Source organism: Nelumbo lutea, chromosome 3, assembly GCF_056320005.1.
Source record: "Nelumbo lutea isolate HS-2025 chromosome 3, American lotus-T2T, whole genome shotgun sequence".
Classification (NCBI taxonomy): domain Eukaryota; kingdom Viridiplantae; phylum Streptophyta; class Magnoliopsida; order Proteales; family Nelumbonaceae; genus Nelumbo; species Nelumbo lutea.
In genome coordinates, this window is record NC_142686.1 from 29,150,041 (window position 1) to 29,165,144 (window position 15,104).

Below are 15,104 nucleotides of genomic sequence, written 5' to 3' on the forward strand. Positions count from 1 at the left end.
CTACTGCTCCATGTTATTATAGGTTTTTCTTCCGATATTTTAGGCCATTGCTTCATGTTCTTGAATCCCTACTGTTTGGACAGGAATTTAGGACCCACCATTGAAGAGGCTCCACTAAAACAAGGCCGTGCAAAAAAGAAAAAAAAAGCTTAACCAGATGGAATATAAACATCTAATTTGGGTGATTTTTTGTAAAGATGCTTTTATGTTCGAGAGAAGCTTTCCCTCAGTATACCAATAAGTTGAATTAAATGATGCAGTAAAATCAGAGGGTTAATCATCTCTGTATCCTAATTTTTGAACCAACTGATATTCTTTTTAGGTCTCATCCAAAGGTGGAACACCATGCTCTATACATGGGGCAGTTGGTAACTTCTAGGGACACAAACAGTAAACAGGTCCTGTTTCCCTAGATCCAAGAGTTAGCCGAACTATACAAAATGCCAGCTAAAATCGTTTACTTCCGACTACATAAATCTGGGCATCTTACACATGACAAGAAATAGGTTGTGCATAAATGGAGGATGCCATTAAAGAAACACCATTATCTAACTGAGAGTACCAAAAACATTTTGAGTTTTCGAGGAACCCCTAATTCTTTTGTTTACATTTAATGTTGTCCTTATAAACCCCTAAATTCAAACGGCTATTAAATTAAAGGGAGCATTATTATTTGATTAAATTAGACTTTTCGCCATGGTTTTTAAAACCGAACCGGTCAGGGTCTGGTTACTGGTTCGAATGGTCCGACTGTTTGACCCGAACAATCAGCCCATTCAACCTGAATGGTCAGCCCGTTCTGACAAAAAAATAATAAATTAAAAGAATTGAAAAACATTCAAAACCTTTTGAACGGTTAACCGGTCGGTTCAGCGGTTTGTTGACTAAAATCAACGGTTTTGGGGGAAAACGGAACCGGTCAGGTGACCGGTCCCAGTTTTTTCGGTTCGACCATTTGGTCTGGTCTAGTTTTGAAAAACATGCTTTTTGTTGACTCTATTGTAATAATAATTCCACTCGGAAATGGAAAATATCTCCACAACAACTCATCTGGTTTCTAGTAATAGGCCGGGCCGGGCTTTATCTTTATATTAACAGAATATGCTCAGGTCCGAGCCCGAGCATGACTTGATCATCGGGCCTAGGTCTTGAGTCCAAGCTCGACCCTCATATAAAGTCCAAAGCCTGATCAGAAATTTGAAATTTTTTTTCTTTTCTTAATTAGAAACTATTTTATTTATATTAAAATACCTCAAAACCTAAAAAATAATGAAAGATCTCACTATTATTTGAAAAAAGAGAAGAATGATAAAGAAAAAAAAATTATATATATATATAATATAACATTTTTTTATTATATAATACATTATCAACTTGGGCTCGAACTTGGGCCAAGCCTTTTATAGAAAGCCCGAGCTCAGCCCAAAAGAAGGTGGGCCTGATGTTTTAGGGGTGGGCCTGATGTTTTAGGGCCGAGCCTGTAGGCCTGAAATCCTGTCCAAGCCCAACTTAGATCAAGCCAGGCCAAGTCGGGCCATTGGGTTACCTAGCCCATAAACAGGTATAGGAACAATACATTGGTTACAACTAGAAGTTCCTAAGTTTGTATTTTCTCTTCAAAATTAATACTTTTTCTCAGATAAGAAAGAAACTTAACCAATTACAATTTCAAATGAGCTAAAATGATCCAAACAAACTAATAACAAGAGACATAAACAATCGACCACACAAAAAGTAGAAAGAATTACCTAACAAAAGTTGGTCAGTTTTTCTTTGCTTGCCCTTCTTCACCCTAGCCAGGGTCCTGCCAATACAAATTTTGTGTATAAATTCAAACACAAGAAAAATGAAAACAAATTCAAATAAATTGATGCTTTTATAAAGTAAATGGGATACAAACTCTTTGTGTTTGAAACTCTTGCAAAAGAGATAGTAACTTCAATTTTTTTTTAATGATGCACTTATTACAATTTGAAAATTTGTATTTGATCCCTATTTATAGATTTTTTTTTGGTTTAATCTCTTCCTCCCCTTGATTTAAATTTGATTGGTTATTTTTACCCTATTAGGGAGTAAAATATTGTAATTACTAACATTTTTGGAGAGAATAATTTATCATCCATTATTCTCTCTTCGATCGTTGATTAATTTTTATGGGGAAGATGTGCCTTGATTGACTAGACATTTGATTAGCTATAATTACCTTTCATAAAGAAGAATGTTGGCAATTTGTCATTTATGGAGAGAATGATTTTCCACTAATTATTCTCTCTCCAATCATTAACTAGATTTCCATTTTTAGGATAATTTCCATAAACACTAAGACTTTGTAATTTATATTTGAATTTAGCTTCAAAGTGGATCCCACATAAACCCTTCTATTATGCTAATGGATTTGCAAAAGCAAAGCCCAAATATTAAGGCCCATGTACATAATCAAGAGTATGAGACAAGGCCCAAATAGAAGGACCTATACTAAGGCCCATGAGCAAATTTAAGTTTATATGGGGTAGGGCTATTCACGGGTCGGGTTGGGTCGGTTTATTGAGGTTTTTTCAATCGACCCGACCTGGTCGGGTTACCTGAACTTGAAACCGAAACCAACCCAATGTTAAGCAAAACCGGTTTGGTCAGTTTGATTCGGGTTGGGTCGATTTGGGTCGGTTTCGGCTCTAAGTTCAACCATGCTTGACAGAAACTCAACTGCAATAATGGGGGCATACCAAGTTAGAAACTTAGAATATAAGTTATCAAGAAAATAGAAAGTCAAACTATATTAGAGAAAGAAGACTGAAATTTGTATATTTCAAGAAACCTTCTAATCTAAGTAAAAAATGATACCTAATTCTAATTGTAATTGGTTGCCTATTTGGTGTAAAAGACCATAGAAACTAGGATCTTTTTATTCTTTTCTTTAAACTTTTCCAAAAAAATTCCTCGTCTAGTTGTCTTACAATACTTGCCATTAATGTTATTCCTAACTAGAAGACTAGAAAATAAGTTGGGTTGTAAATTAGGATAGAGACAACTTATTTAAGTAGGAACTAAGTAGGTTGTAACTACTAACTAGGAAGTAGGAACTAACTACTTACTACTAAGTCGGTTCAGTTCGAGTCGGTTTATGATGTTTTACAACCTAAAACCGACTGGTGCTGAAGATAACCCGACCGACTTGGGTTGGGTCGGTTTGGGTTGGTCGGTTTGGTCGGGTTGGGCCTTCTTATGAACAGCCCTAATATGATGTAGGGCCCATTTATAAGCCCATGAAAATTTTAATGTCTACATGTCCAACTCGTGTTCTCCCCGTTCAGAGTGTTTAATCTCTCCAAATACCTAGCTTGTCTCTACATTTAACTCGACTTCCCAACAAAACTTCGAAATGAAACCATTGAATCCACATATGTGAACCAAAACCGCTCCTTTACTCCAATGGTAGAAACCACTTGAATAAAGTGCAGTGTGAAAATTTTATTAGCCATTGTAACATCCGTTAATTTTTCAGGATTTCAGGTAATGCAGTGGCATGTTTCAAAATTCGAGTGTTAAAGTGAGAATACCCTCAAAGTACAGGATATTGTTAGGGGTGTAAACGGATTGAATTTGAACTACAATATCCGAATTCGAATCCGATTCGAAAATCCGATATCCGATTTTGATTCGATATCCGACGGATATTGAAAATTAATATCCAAATTCGAATTCAATTAAATATTTGAATATTCAATTCGAATTCGATTAATTAAATATTTTAGATAATTAATAAATATATAAAATAAATATTTATTGGTATAAAGTATATAAATATATAAATTATTTATATAACTTAATTATTATATATAAATTATATAAATAATTTATATATCATATATAAGAATTAAATAATCAGTCGAATTTGGATATTTATCGAATCGAATCAAGTCATATCCAAATTCGAATCCTATTAACTATTCGGTAAGAATAAGATATCCGAATTCAACCAATTAGATATTCAAATTATCCGAATTCGATTCGATTATGTCGAATATGGAATTCGAAATCGGATTTTCGAATACCGTTGACACCCCTAAATATTGTCCTTTTCAAAAAATCACAAGCTGTTGGGGCCTATCATGTATTTATGTTATTGGGGCAAATGCTATGGTAAATCTATTGCAACATAAACCTTACATGTGTCATCGCCCCCTTCATATATGAAAGGGAAATTATCTAGAACTCATAATAAGTTTTAAGCATTTCTCTTAAACTCACCACAACTTTTCAAAATGTCTAAAACTCACCATGTCACTAACTTGATGTTAAACATACTAACATGTGTTAATATATCACTATTTTAATATTTAGACATGAGAAAAAAGGAAAAAGTTCAAAAAATATTTTCAAATACAAAATACATAAAAACATAGAAATTACAAAAAAAGATAAAAAATTATAGAAATTGTAAAAAAAGAAAAAGTTATTTTCAAATTATAGAAACTATAAAAATTGAAAAACAAAATCAGAAAATAAAAATTGTAGAAAAACACCAAAAATTATAGAAAAACACAAAAATTATAAAAAAAATAACAAAAAACAGGAAAATTTATAGATTGTAGAAAGTAGAAAATGTAAAAAACAGCAATGATAAAAAACATTGGAAATTCTAATAAAACACTAAAAATGCAAAAAAGCAAGAAAATTGAAAACTGAAAAAGACTATTTTTTCTCTAACTTGCCATTAAAGGGTAATTTGGTCATGAAAGTTATTATTTATATTGATATGGATACCTCTGTTAAGAAGCATTAACGGTGTACTAACGGAATATGAGTTTTAGAAAATAAAAACTTACTGACATGGTGACTTTTAGACAATTTCCTTATATGAAATAGATTTTACATTGCAACCATAAAAATTAAATCACAACATATTAATTGTACTGGTATCATATCATATCACATGAGTTAATATTTAAAAATGGCAATTGTCGAGATATTTGTTAATTAAGACATTAAAAAATTTATAGTAAATGAATTCAAAATCTAAATGTTTTGTCATTTTTACCTTGTATCTTTACTTGCATAATTGCACACGTGCATGGAATGTGCCCTTTCACTAATTTATCTTAAGAAAAAGAGCAAGAGGGCGGAATTGTGAGATATTACAGATGGCTAATAATGACTGTTTGATATCGATGGCATTTTTTGGAGTAATGAAATCAGCTCTACATGGTAGGTGTTTAACAGAAATACGCTGAATTTATCCAATAAACATTTCTCTCAATTTATGTGAGATCCATTTATCAGAAAAAATGTTAGAAGTGACGTTTTTCATTTTTAGGGACGTTTTTTTCTATTGTTTGGTACGTGCCGTTTCTAGTTGCACTGAGCTGTTGAAAAACATTTAAAACAGATTTTGTTCTTGATTTTTTAGGCAAAATGGTCCAAAACATTTAACCTATGGATTTTAGTGTGAACCCCAACGCTTAGTTCTTGATTTTTTAGACAAAATGGTGCAAAACATTCAATACCAAACATCCCCCAATGACATATGGATTTTAGTGTGAACCCCAACGTTATTACAACATGCAAAACGACTGACCATGTTTACTTGGGGTGAACATGGGTCGGTTACCTGGAATTTACCCTAGAGGAGTCAGTTATAGGTTTTTGGAACCACAACATATCCCGTAAAGGTCAGTTCTAGGGTTGGTTTTGTCCTTGGTGGTTCCAAGGTCTATCCATGGAATATTATAAATTATAATATATTAATATATGGTTCAAAACTTTATCATTATAATTTAAATTTTATAAACATTAATTACTATACATATTCAAATATTAAAATGAAAACAGATAATCAAATCACTTAAGTAACTTAATGGTCAAGTGAATTCATGGCCTTTGTAACCATGAATGCTTGGGTTCAAATCTTTACATTCTCAAAAGTATTTTGGGGTTTAATTCAAGGCAAGTTCAGTTTCAAGACTGGTTTGACCAAGGCCAATCAATGTCGGCTTGGATAGAGTAAACCCTAGACCCTGAAACCAGCTTGGGTGGGGGTCAGTTCTAAGAATTTGAAACCAGACCATGCCCTGTAACAGATTGGATAGGGTTGGTTCAAGACCAGTTCATAGTCAATTCCATTCAATTCCGAGTAGAACCTATCCATTTACTCAACCCTAATATTTAGTCACTTTGTACTAACTCATTTGCATTTATAAGTGCAAATTAAATTGCATCAATGGGTGAGAATGGTTAGTGAGTGAATGGGCCTTCAACCCACAACCGGTCCAACCAAACCGCTTGCTACTCCTATCAGATGTTTTCACTTTACAGTCATTGATACGCTAAATTTAAGGAGATTAGGACATTTGGTAACTATTGTAAATTTGTAATGGGGCATATCGATACTTTTTTCAAAATCAAATCCTCTTTGTATCTTAATCTACAGCACATCTTTTGAAATTACATGCTTTCTTTGGGGCCTTTTGAAATTGTTATTCTAAGAGAGGGAAAGATCACTCTATGGACTTCGACCTAACACATCCCATTATAATGTGACCCACACTGATTTATGAATGAATACCCACCCTCCAAGCTCCAACGTTTAAATGAATGCCTCTGTGTACATGGAATGGAAAGTGACATGACACATGTCCTTGACTCCATCACATGAACAAATTCTTTGTGAATTGTTTCACATAGAGACTTGTGAGCGTCTCTATACTTATTTGGAAAATTTCCACATGACATGTCTGTACTTTGTACCCCTCTTGTCAAATTCGGGTCCTACCGGACAGTTGAACCGGTTATCCGATGACCCAGTAACTTTTCTGGGTCTTCAGTAAAAATAAATAAAAAACAATTTTTAGGGTTTGAATAGGCTAACCGGCCCGTTAATCAATAAAACCATGACCCAATCAATGAGGTAGCACTCCAGTCTTGTCAAATAACATTACTTGTGGTCCAATAAATAACCACGTTAGTACATAAGTGTAGCCATTACCATGTACCTGAAATGCGGTAATTTCAAATGAAAATGTCTTGACCCTGACTTCTAGCTTTAGACAATGCTTGTCCTTGGTACAAACAAAGTATCACAACCCAATAATTATCTTTAGTTCATCATCCAGTATCTGGACTGTACATCTCCTAACTCCACTAGGGATTAAAGAAGCTGAGATGAGCAGAGATTTGTCTGCTCAATCTGGCTTGGATTTGTGAACTAATACCTGAACTCCAGCTCAATTTAGATAAACTTTTCTTCTTTTTTTTTTTTTTTTGTTTTTTTGGTATCACATAATAGTTATTACACATCACAGGGGATTAAGGGGTGTTGATAGAGCAGGGGTACATCTGAAGTCCACTGAGGTTACCACGGAGAGCCTGCAGTGATGTGGTCTTTGAATTTAAGAGAAATGCAAAAAATTGAATAATGAGTTATAAAGAAATGCAAAAAAAAGTCATGATGAATTTTAGATAATAAACAAAAGAAACATAGGTGGTGTCCGAATTTTATAATCCTAGGTACATTCCAATTATCTCATTTGGTATGATTCAGTATGGGTGGATTTGGTTGTGCTTTTCTAAAAATTTGAATGGGCCTGACTAAAATGCTCAAGCCTGTAGTGATGTAAAATGCTAATTGGAGCCAAGGTTCTAAATATTGATACAGGGCCGATACATAACGACATTTTGAATTTTGATTGGAGCCAATCCATATATCAGAGTTGCACCCCTAAAATTTGGAAAGGAAAGTTTGTTTTATTTTCCCCCCTTCTTTCCTTTAGACTGTTTGGTTTGATAGAAAATAAAAGAGGAACAGAAAGTTTTGGGAAAGTTGTTACTAAATTTTGTTAAATTCAGTAAGAAAACTTTCCCCCAACTCTCTCTCTCTCTCTCTCTCTCTCTCTCATCAAACCAAACATAGCCTTAAGGCTTTGATTTGCTGATGTGGCAGTTGGAATAACCACTCAATTCACCCCCGAGTGGTATATATATATATATATATATATATATATATATATATATATATATATATATATATATATGTAGTTCAAATATATTTTATTTGGAAATATGTGTTTCCAAAAAGTCATGATACTGGAAAAGTTTGACTGGTCAACCCCACATGAATTTTGATAAATACCATCTAATTGGTTACCACTTTTATAAACCCAATTAATTAGTTACAAGTTTTTCCGATTTCACGTCTTTCCCATATCGTAGCTAAACCCATTTTATTTTGTAAATAGGCAGAATATATTTAGTCACACTCAAGGAAAGAAAAGAAGAGTTAAACTATACAAGGTTTCCCAACCTTTACCTTCAAACCAAACACAGCCTTAATAAATATCCAATGAAAGGGTCCATACATGTCAAGGTTCAAAGTATCGATACATATCGGCCAATACGTATCATTCCGGAACCCCTCCAATACGCCCCTACAGTGGGTGCATCAGGGGTCTGACCAATTCAAGGGGTGGAGCTCTAAACCAAACCCCCTGAACCGGTTGCAAAAAAAAAAAAAAACATAACGAAAAACAATATCAATTCACCCAATACGCCTCTACCAATGTATCGGGCATATCAATATTTTGAACATTGATACATGTATCATTATCGATCTCAGATAATGTCATTAAGTCCAATACCTAATATAATATTTATTTATTTATTTAACCCCAAACTTCACTCCTGATGGAGAGAAACATTACGTGTGACCGTGGTCGCAAAAAACTCAACGACCCCCAGTGAAATGTAAACACGTCCGTGTTTGAAAAAAACATTCAACTGAGGTGATATGTTGAATTTATTGCAAACACTGACGTGTTTACATTTCACTGGAGGTTGCTGAAGTGTTCTTGGTCGCACTAAGACCGGATCTGCTCCTGACATACAGTGCCTCACCCGCACATTCTACCATGCATTGGGAATATCTCCCGCATTTATAAGTTATTATTCACGGGAGATATTTCCGATGCACGGTGAAAGTGCATGTAAGGCATCCAAGTGTGAGGAGCAGATCCCATTCCGGTCGCATTACCTGCGACTGAGACCAGATCTGCTCCTCACAGAGGGTGCCTCACATGCGCATCCTACCATACATTGGAAACACCTCCCGTACTTTTAAATTATTATTCACGGGAGATGTTCCCAATGCACGGTGGATGTGCATGTGAGGCGCCCAAGTGTGAGGAGCAGATCCCGTCTCCCTGCGACCTCGCAGCCACATTAAAATTCTATTGATTAGCCAGCATCAAAAGGAAGGAAAAAATATTACAAGGGCGGACGTAGCCTTTCTTCCCCCAAAACCCAGGACATGTGTACACCTTACACTCCAACCAGCCCCTAAGCTTAAGAACAAGAAAAAATATGTCAAAAAAGAAAAGCATATCAAATATTTATCAGACATACCTGAATTTGATTCAATTATGTTGAATCTCAAATTTTAACTTAGATTTCCTGATACCATTTACACCATGAGGCTGTAGAATGGAGTGATCCATCCTCAAATCTAATTGTATTAACCTTGGTGAAGGCGGGATTCAAACCCAAATCTCCAACCAGCCAACCAGACAGAGGAAAAATCAACAACACCACATGTCTAACTGTGAAATTCAGGCCTTCAATACATTGTTGTAGAAGAAAAAAAACACATTGTTGTAGCCCACCTCACTTCATCCAATTCAAGTGACATCACCTGATGGAGTTTTTCAGGGGTTCGACCATATCTGAAAAAAACTTTTAACCAATCAATCGGTATCATAATAGTGGTAACTAATCAGGTTTTCATCAAAATCCACCCGGGGGGGGGGGTTGATTTGTCAATTCTATCTTATAGAAGTTGTCAAACTCAATATTGCAAAAAATTAATTGCAGAATCTAATGAACAATTGAACATTAATGGGGCAAAGGTTTCAAAATAATAGACATGTAGTGTTGGATTTGAAATTGTTAAGATCCATTTGTCCCATATTGATAGTATGGGATGCTAATGTGAGGTATCCCACATCGGTAGTATGGGATACTGTTGTGGGGTGAGTTCTCCTAAGACACATAACAGAAATGGACATGGAGATTCATGCTTTGCCCCAAAAAAATGCCTTCCATAACAGAGCACAATCCAGTAGAAACTCTAAAGGCAATGTCCGAAATCAAAACAAAATTTGCCAATGCCAACCATTTTCTACTCAAGATTTTCCAGAAATGCCTCAGATGAGCCTCATCAAGGGTAACAAGAAACTTATAAGATGCTAATTACACAGCTCTCAAATAAGTAAACATCTAGGGATGTGTTCTCATTGCTATAATGGAGAAAACCACTAGGTTTCGGTCCCAAGGGAAGGTAACTAATGTACAAGAGGTTCACAAACCAAACAGATGATTCGGACTAAAAGTCAAGAGTCCTGAAATGTGAAGCAGTAGCCTGTACGAGGAAAGAGCACACCCCAGAAATTGTAATCTCGAGCTTCTATCTCTGCAAGTGTAAATTTCATGATAAATTAGCATAGTAGAATAAGGGCCACTGCTTGGTGCAATGGTAAAATCTCAGACTGACAAGCATGACAAAATGGGTTCCAGTTCAAAAGCAGCTTCTTTGTGCAAAAAAATGTTGGAGGTTAAGGTCCCAGCCCACTCATCCTGAGACAACAGATCAGGACCAAAATTGGGTAATGGCCCATTTAGTAGAATTGAACTAACAGAAGTCACTATAAAACTAGGGTTAGGATCTTACATTTACAGGCTGTACAAACAACTATCGAAGTCAATGGGATCCCTGAGGCTTCTATCATCATCAAATATTAGAGCCTACCACTGTTTCTCGATTGAGAAGCTGGAAGAATCATACACCATGGTTTGTTGATGGTTCATCCTCGAGACCCTTGGTAAGCAAATCATAGTTGATTGATGCAAGCTGAGAGAGATTCTGATCACCAAATGTGAAAAATCAGTGGGAAAGATTAAACTGTGGAAGATTAAAATGAGAAAATAATGAAAAAGAAGGAATACCAGAACATGCACAAAATGCTGAGGAACCATGATGAATTATGAAACTGTTCAAAATAATATGGTCAGGATGGATAAAAAATCATACAAGGATCTGCTAGATGAACTGAATCCAAGCTAGCAGCACGTAACTGTCTGGCATGGTGATGCAGTTGCAACATTATATTATGGAATCCACAGTAATGTAGAATTCACAGTTGGAATTTTCAGAATTGGTTTGCCCATGTTGCTGACTGAAAGTCATTTTTGAAGGGTCCTTGGATCAAAAAATTGGATGACTAGGATTAAAAATGTAAACTAATCACGACTAACTCCCAGTCATCCACTAATACATTGATTAGACAAGTTACCCACTTCTTCTTCTTAACAGAGAAAACATTATTTCTTGTGTATGAGAAAAATCTAATTGTTCACTCTCAAACACTGAGATAATGAACCCTATCACATATGCCTCACAACTCCCATCATCCTGGGATTCAATTACCAGTCTAAGAGATAAAGCTTCACCTTCAAACATGATGGCAGTAGAAAACAAGGCCTTTACATTTAGATTCATCTCAAAAAATGTGGAGTGAAAAACTGCACATTTAGATTTTAGTCATTGACAAGCCAGGGAAAAGTTTTTAGTTGAATTAATTCATGATAAACTTGTCTTCTACCTTCTTTGTTCATCCAATTTCCTACCAGAAATAAATGTTGTTAATAAATTAATATAAACTCTCTGAATTTGGCAAGGCTTCAAAACTTTCATAAACACGTATAGTTATCCAGCTAGCAAGGAATGATTGCACACTTCTCCTTGCTACCTGGAGTACACGCCTAGTTGACTAGATTACTAGATAGGCAGATAGCGCATGAACTTAGTGTACTCTATCGCATTAATACTTCAGAATATGCAAAACGATATGTTTTAACAAATTATACTATAAAAAATTGTACATGTTTATCCAGGATTTTACATTTTAAGACATGGAGACTCATAGCCCCATTTCCCCATTTGTGTCCATGTCCATATCCGTGTTTAAGCAGCATAAGTCGCTTGAAAACTTGCTGCAGTTGCCTTTTCTTTCTCTTTATTAAATCATATTACTCAAATTCCTTGAGAAATTGTAATTTGCAACATTTACAATTATAGGCATTAAGCAGAAAATCACATGCATTCACATTTTCTTTTAGAGTTTAGACTATGATTTCCTCTCAAGTTGTTTCTCTTTCTAACTTTCCACTCCTTTAAACAGTAATAACCATCATGCTCTAGCCATCACCATCACTTCATTAGTTATCTACCTAAGTAGCTCATCCCTGATGCCATGATGCAGGAGCTGAAGAGGCAAAATTGGAATTTTATGAAATTTTATGTATTTCTGTATTTTTGGACAGTAGGATTAGAGTTATTGAGTCTTCTTTGAACTGAAATAGGATATGACAGTTTAATTTGAGTCCTACTAGGATTATCAAGTCTTAACAGTTTGACTCCTACAATTATTATGCGTTTAGAGTCTATAAATATGTATGGTCGTTTTACACAAAGGAAATGAAATATATTGAGTTTTCTTCAGCTTATGCTAACTATGGTGAGTGATTCCCATGCCCTAGAGTGATTCTAAGCACCCTGTGAGTGATTCCAGGTATTTTCTCTCTTATTCCTTCAAGAAGCCAGTACAGCCATCAACAACCATAAAATTCTGATCAAGAAAACCATTCAACATTCTGTAAGGACTAGAACTGAGCTGGTCCTACATCATGCCATCATCTCCATCCCTTCTTATTCAACAAAACGTTGCTCCAGTGTGTTAATGTTTTATAAAATAACCCTAATGTCTAATAAATTTTTGAAGGAGCCAATTTGGCTCTATATTTTTTTAACCTTTTTTATAGATTCTATGTTTTTTAACTATTAATCTCTTACAGTCATCTACTAATAATATTTCTAAAGAAATTTCCATATATTATTACTTTAATACCAGGTTTATGTGAAACAATTGATAGATGACTACTTTGATATGAGCTGAGGCAAAGCAACCAAAGCACTGACTTTACAAGGTCAATAAAACATACCTTAAATGAAAAATTACTAAATGAGTAATTCACTGATGAGCTAGGCTCGAACTCAGCAAGACCTCCACATTCATCTGCCTGTTTATCATTGTTAATGAGGCCCAAAATACAAGTTAAGCCAACAAAAAGCCCAAATAAAATAACAATATTTTCCAGAGCTCACGGCATATAAAATAATCATATTCTTTTCTAAATTTCTTTTGCAAGGGTCAGATACCTGTTCATCCTGACCGTTTCTTAGGCAACTGCTGCTGCCACTTATACTGCCACTGTCACTAGAATCCTCAAATTCACTGGCAGCATAAACACAACCATCTGATGCATTCCAGGAGTACCGACTTGTGAAGTAGCTTGTATCAAGAGCACTTTCCGAAGCAGGGACAAATGCAGCCTATAATAACCATGGTAATTCAGATGACATGGTCAATCTCAGATACATGGTGTCAATGGCCAGAACATTACTGTGGTGAGAAATAAGACAAGCTGCATGTAGTGTCACCTTCTGCCTGGCAAGTGTGTCCCAGTTGATGTCTTTGAAGAACACATGTTGCTTCACCTGGACCATAATCTCCAATGCTATTGCTTAGTGATTCTACCCAAGAAAACAATAGATTCAACATCTAATAAACAAGATTACCTCTGATGCGCCTTTAGCTCCAAGTCTCTGACCAGGATCTTCTGTCAGTAATCTGGAAATGGAACATAAATTAGCTTAAGATTACCAAACTAGAAAATCTATTGACAAGGATTTGCACACCTAGATTAGTCATTTCAAAGTGTCAAAGCCCCAATTGGAGGCCGATCAGGTCATTGGGAGAGGTCAGTACACTTGTACTGGCTGACTGAACAAGTAACCAGCAGCTAACATAAAAAATAAAACCAAAATTAAAAAAAAAAAGGCTGAAGCTTATTGCAACCAATTTGGCAGTTCAATGGGCTAGCTGACCAGGTAAAACAGTTCAACCAGTTGGCTCAAACTTACTAATTCTTAAGGGAGCCTTATTATTATGTTACTGTTTCTGTTATATATTATGCTTTCTGTTTTAAGATAGTAAGAGTAGAATGGTCAGCATAGGTCTTTTTCACCAATTAGAGGCATTAATGCCTTTCCAAGTTACTTGAGTTGTGGCCCCTTGTACATTAGCAGCCTTATACTGTTTTTTATAAAATTTTCCTTTTATCCCAAGTGGTGTTCTCTGTTGTTATTGTTATTTATTTGGGGGTCTCTTATTACATAAGACCCTAGATGCCAATCCTGCTTTAATACTATGAGCAACATCCTCCTCAATTTCTCCATTGCTATAACTTGTTAAAGTCAAACTAAGGTAATGAATGAGGAGGTCACATTGAGATATTTCTTGGTCTCAATCCTAAGGTACCTTGATTTTCACCCCTATTATTATTAAGTTTGCATTGCATATATCTGGCTTAATCCTACTTATTTAAAGATCTTGTTTTGAAGGTATCCATCCAAAAATCTAATTTTGCATTTAATCCTTCTTTACTTTTATCAATTCATACTACAATATCAGAAAACAACATGCACCATAGAACCCTCTCTTTTAGAGGTCAATGCAATCACATTTTGTAAAATGCAGTGGAAACCCTTTTTCTTTGAATATAAAAGAAAAACCCAAGCATTGACATCTTGGCTAAAAAATCCAAAGCAAGCAAAGAAGGTAGTGCTAGAGAATACATGGTAAGGTCCTATGTCATATAAATTTTGTCATTTGCCTTTATGTTAGCCTAGCCTTCCCTTTAGGATTGGGCACCTTATTTCCAATTATTTAATAGAAAAAGGAAAAGAAAAGAACAATGTAAATAAAAGATAGAATTTTAAGTTTCATAAGCTTTTCACAAGTTGTGCTATAATAATTCCAGGAAAATTTTCAAAAAAGCCAATGAAGCAAACTAATAAAATAGAAAGGCCAATACTGATTTTTTTTTTTTTTTGAGAAGAGGTAAAGTATTAGTTCATTATAAACAAAAGAAAAAAAGATCCATGTATAACCAGAGGCTATACAGTGAGAAATTACAAAAAACATTAGACCACTGTCCCA

General features: G+C 35.0%; 1 protein-coding gene across 4 annotated transcripts in view; it reads right to left on the reverse strand.

The window, feature by feature from the left end:
* Window positions 1-10,144: 10,144 nt before the first annotated feature.
* The window catches only part of LOC148863917 (putative serine/threonine protein kinase IREH1), a 106,911-nt gene continuing 101,951 nt past the window's right edge, over window positions 10,145-15,104 (reverse strand). For 2 of the 4 annotated variants that reach the window (XM_088977800.1, XM_088977803.1), the window contains exons 13-18: window positions 13,682-13,733; window positions 13,544-13,600; window positions 13,262-13,435; window positions 13,045-13,122; window positions 10,715-10,906; window positions 10,145-10,456 (exon numbers count right to left, since the gene is read on the reverse strand). In XM_088977800.1, coding sequence (XP_088833926.1) covers window positions 10,823-10,906; window positions 13,045-13,122; window positions 13,262-13,435; window positions 13,544-13,600; window positions 13,682-13,733 — 445 coding nt within the window. In that variant the 3' untranslated portion in view covers window positions 10,145-10,456; window positions 10,715-10,822. Of the gene's footprint in view, window positions 10,621-10,714; window positions 10,907-10,940; window positions 11,034-13,044; window positions 13,123-13,261; window positions 13,436-13,543; window positions 13,601-13,681; window positions 13,734-15,104 lie in introns of those variants that run through there. The other 2 variants (XM_088977801.1, XM_088977802.1) reach the window with 2 other exon arrangements.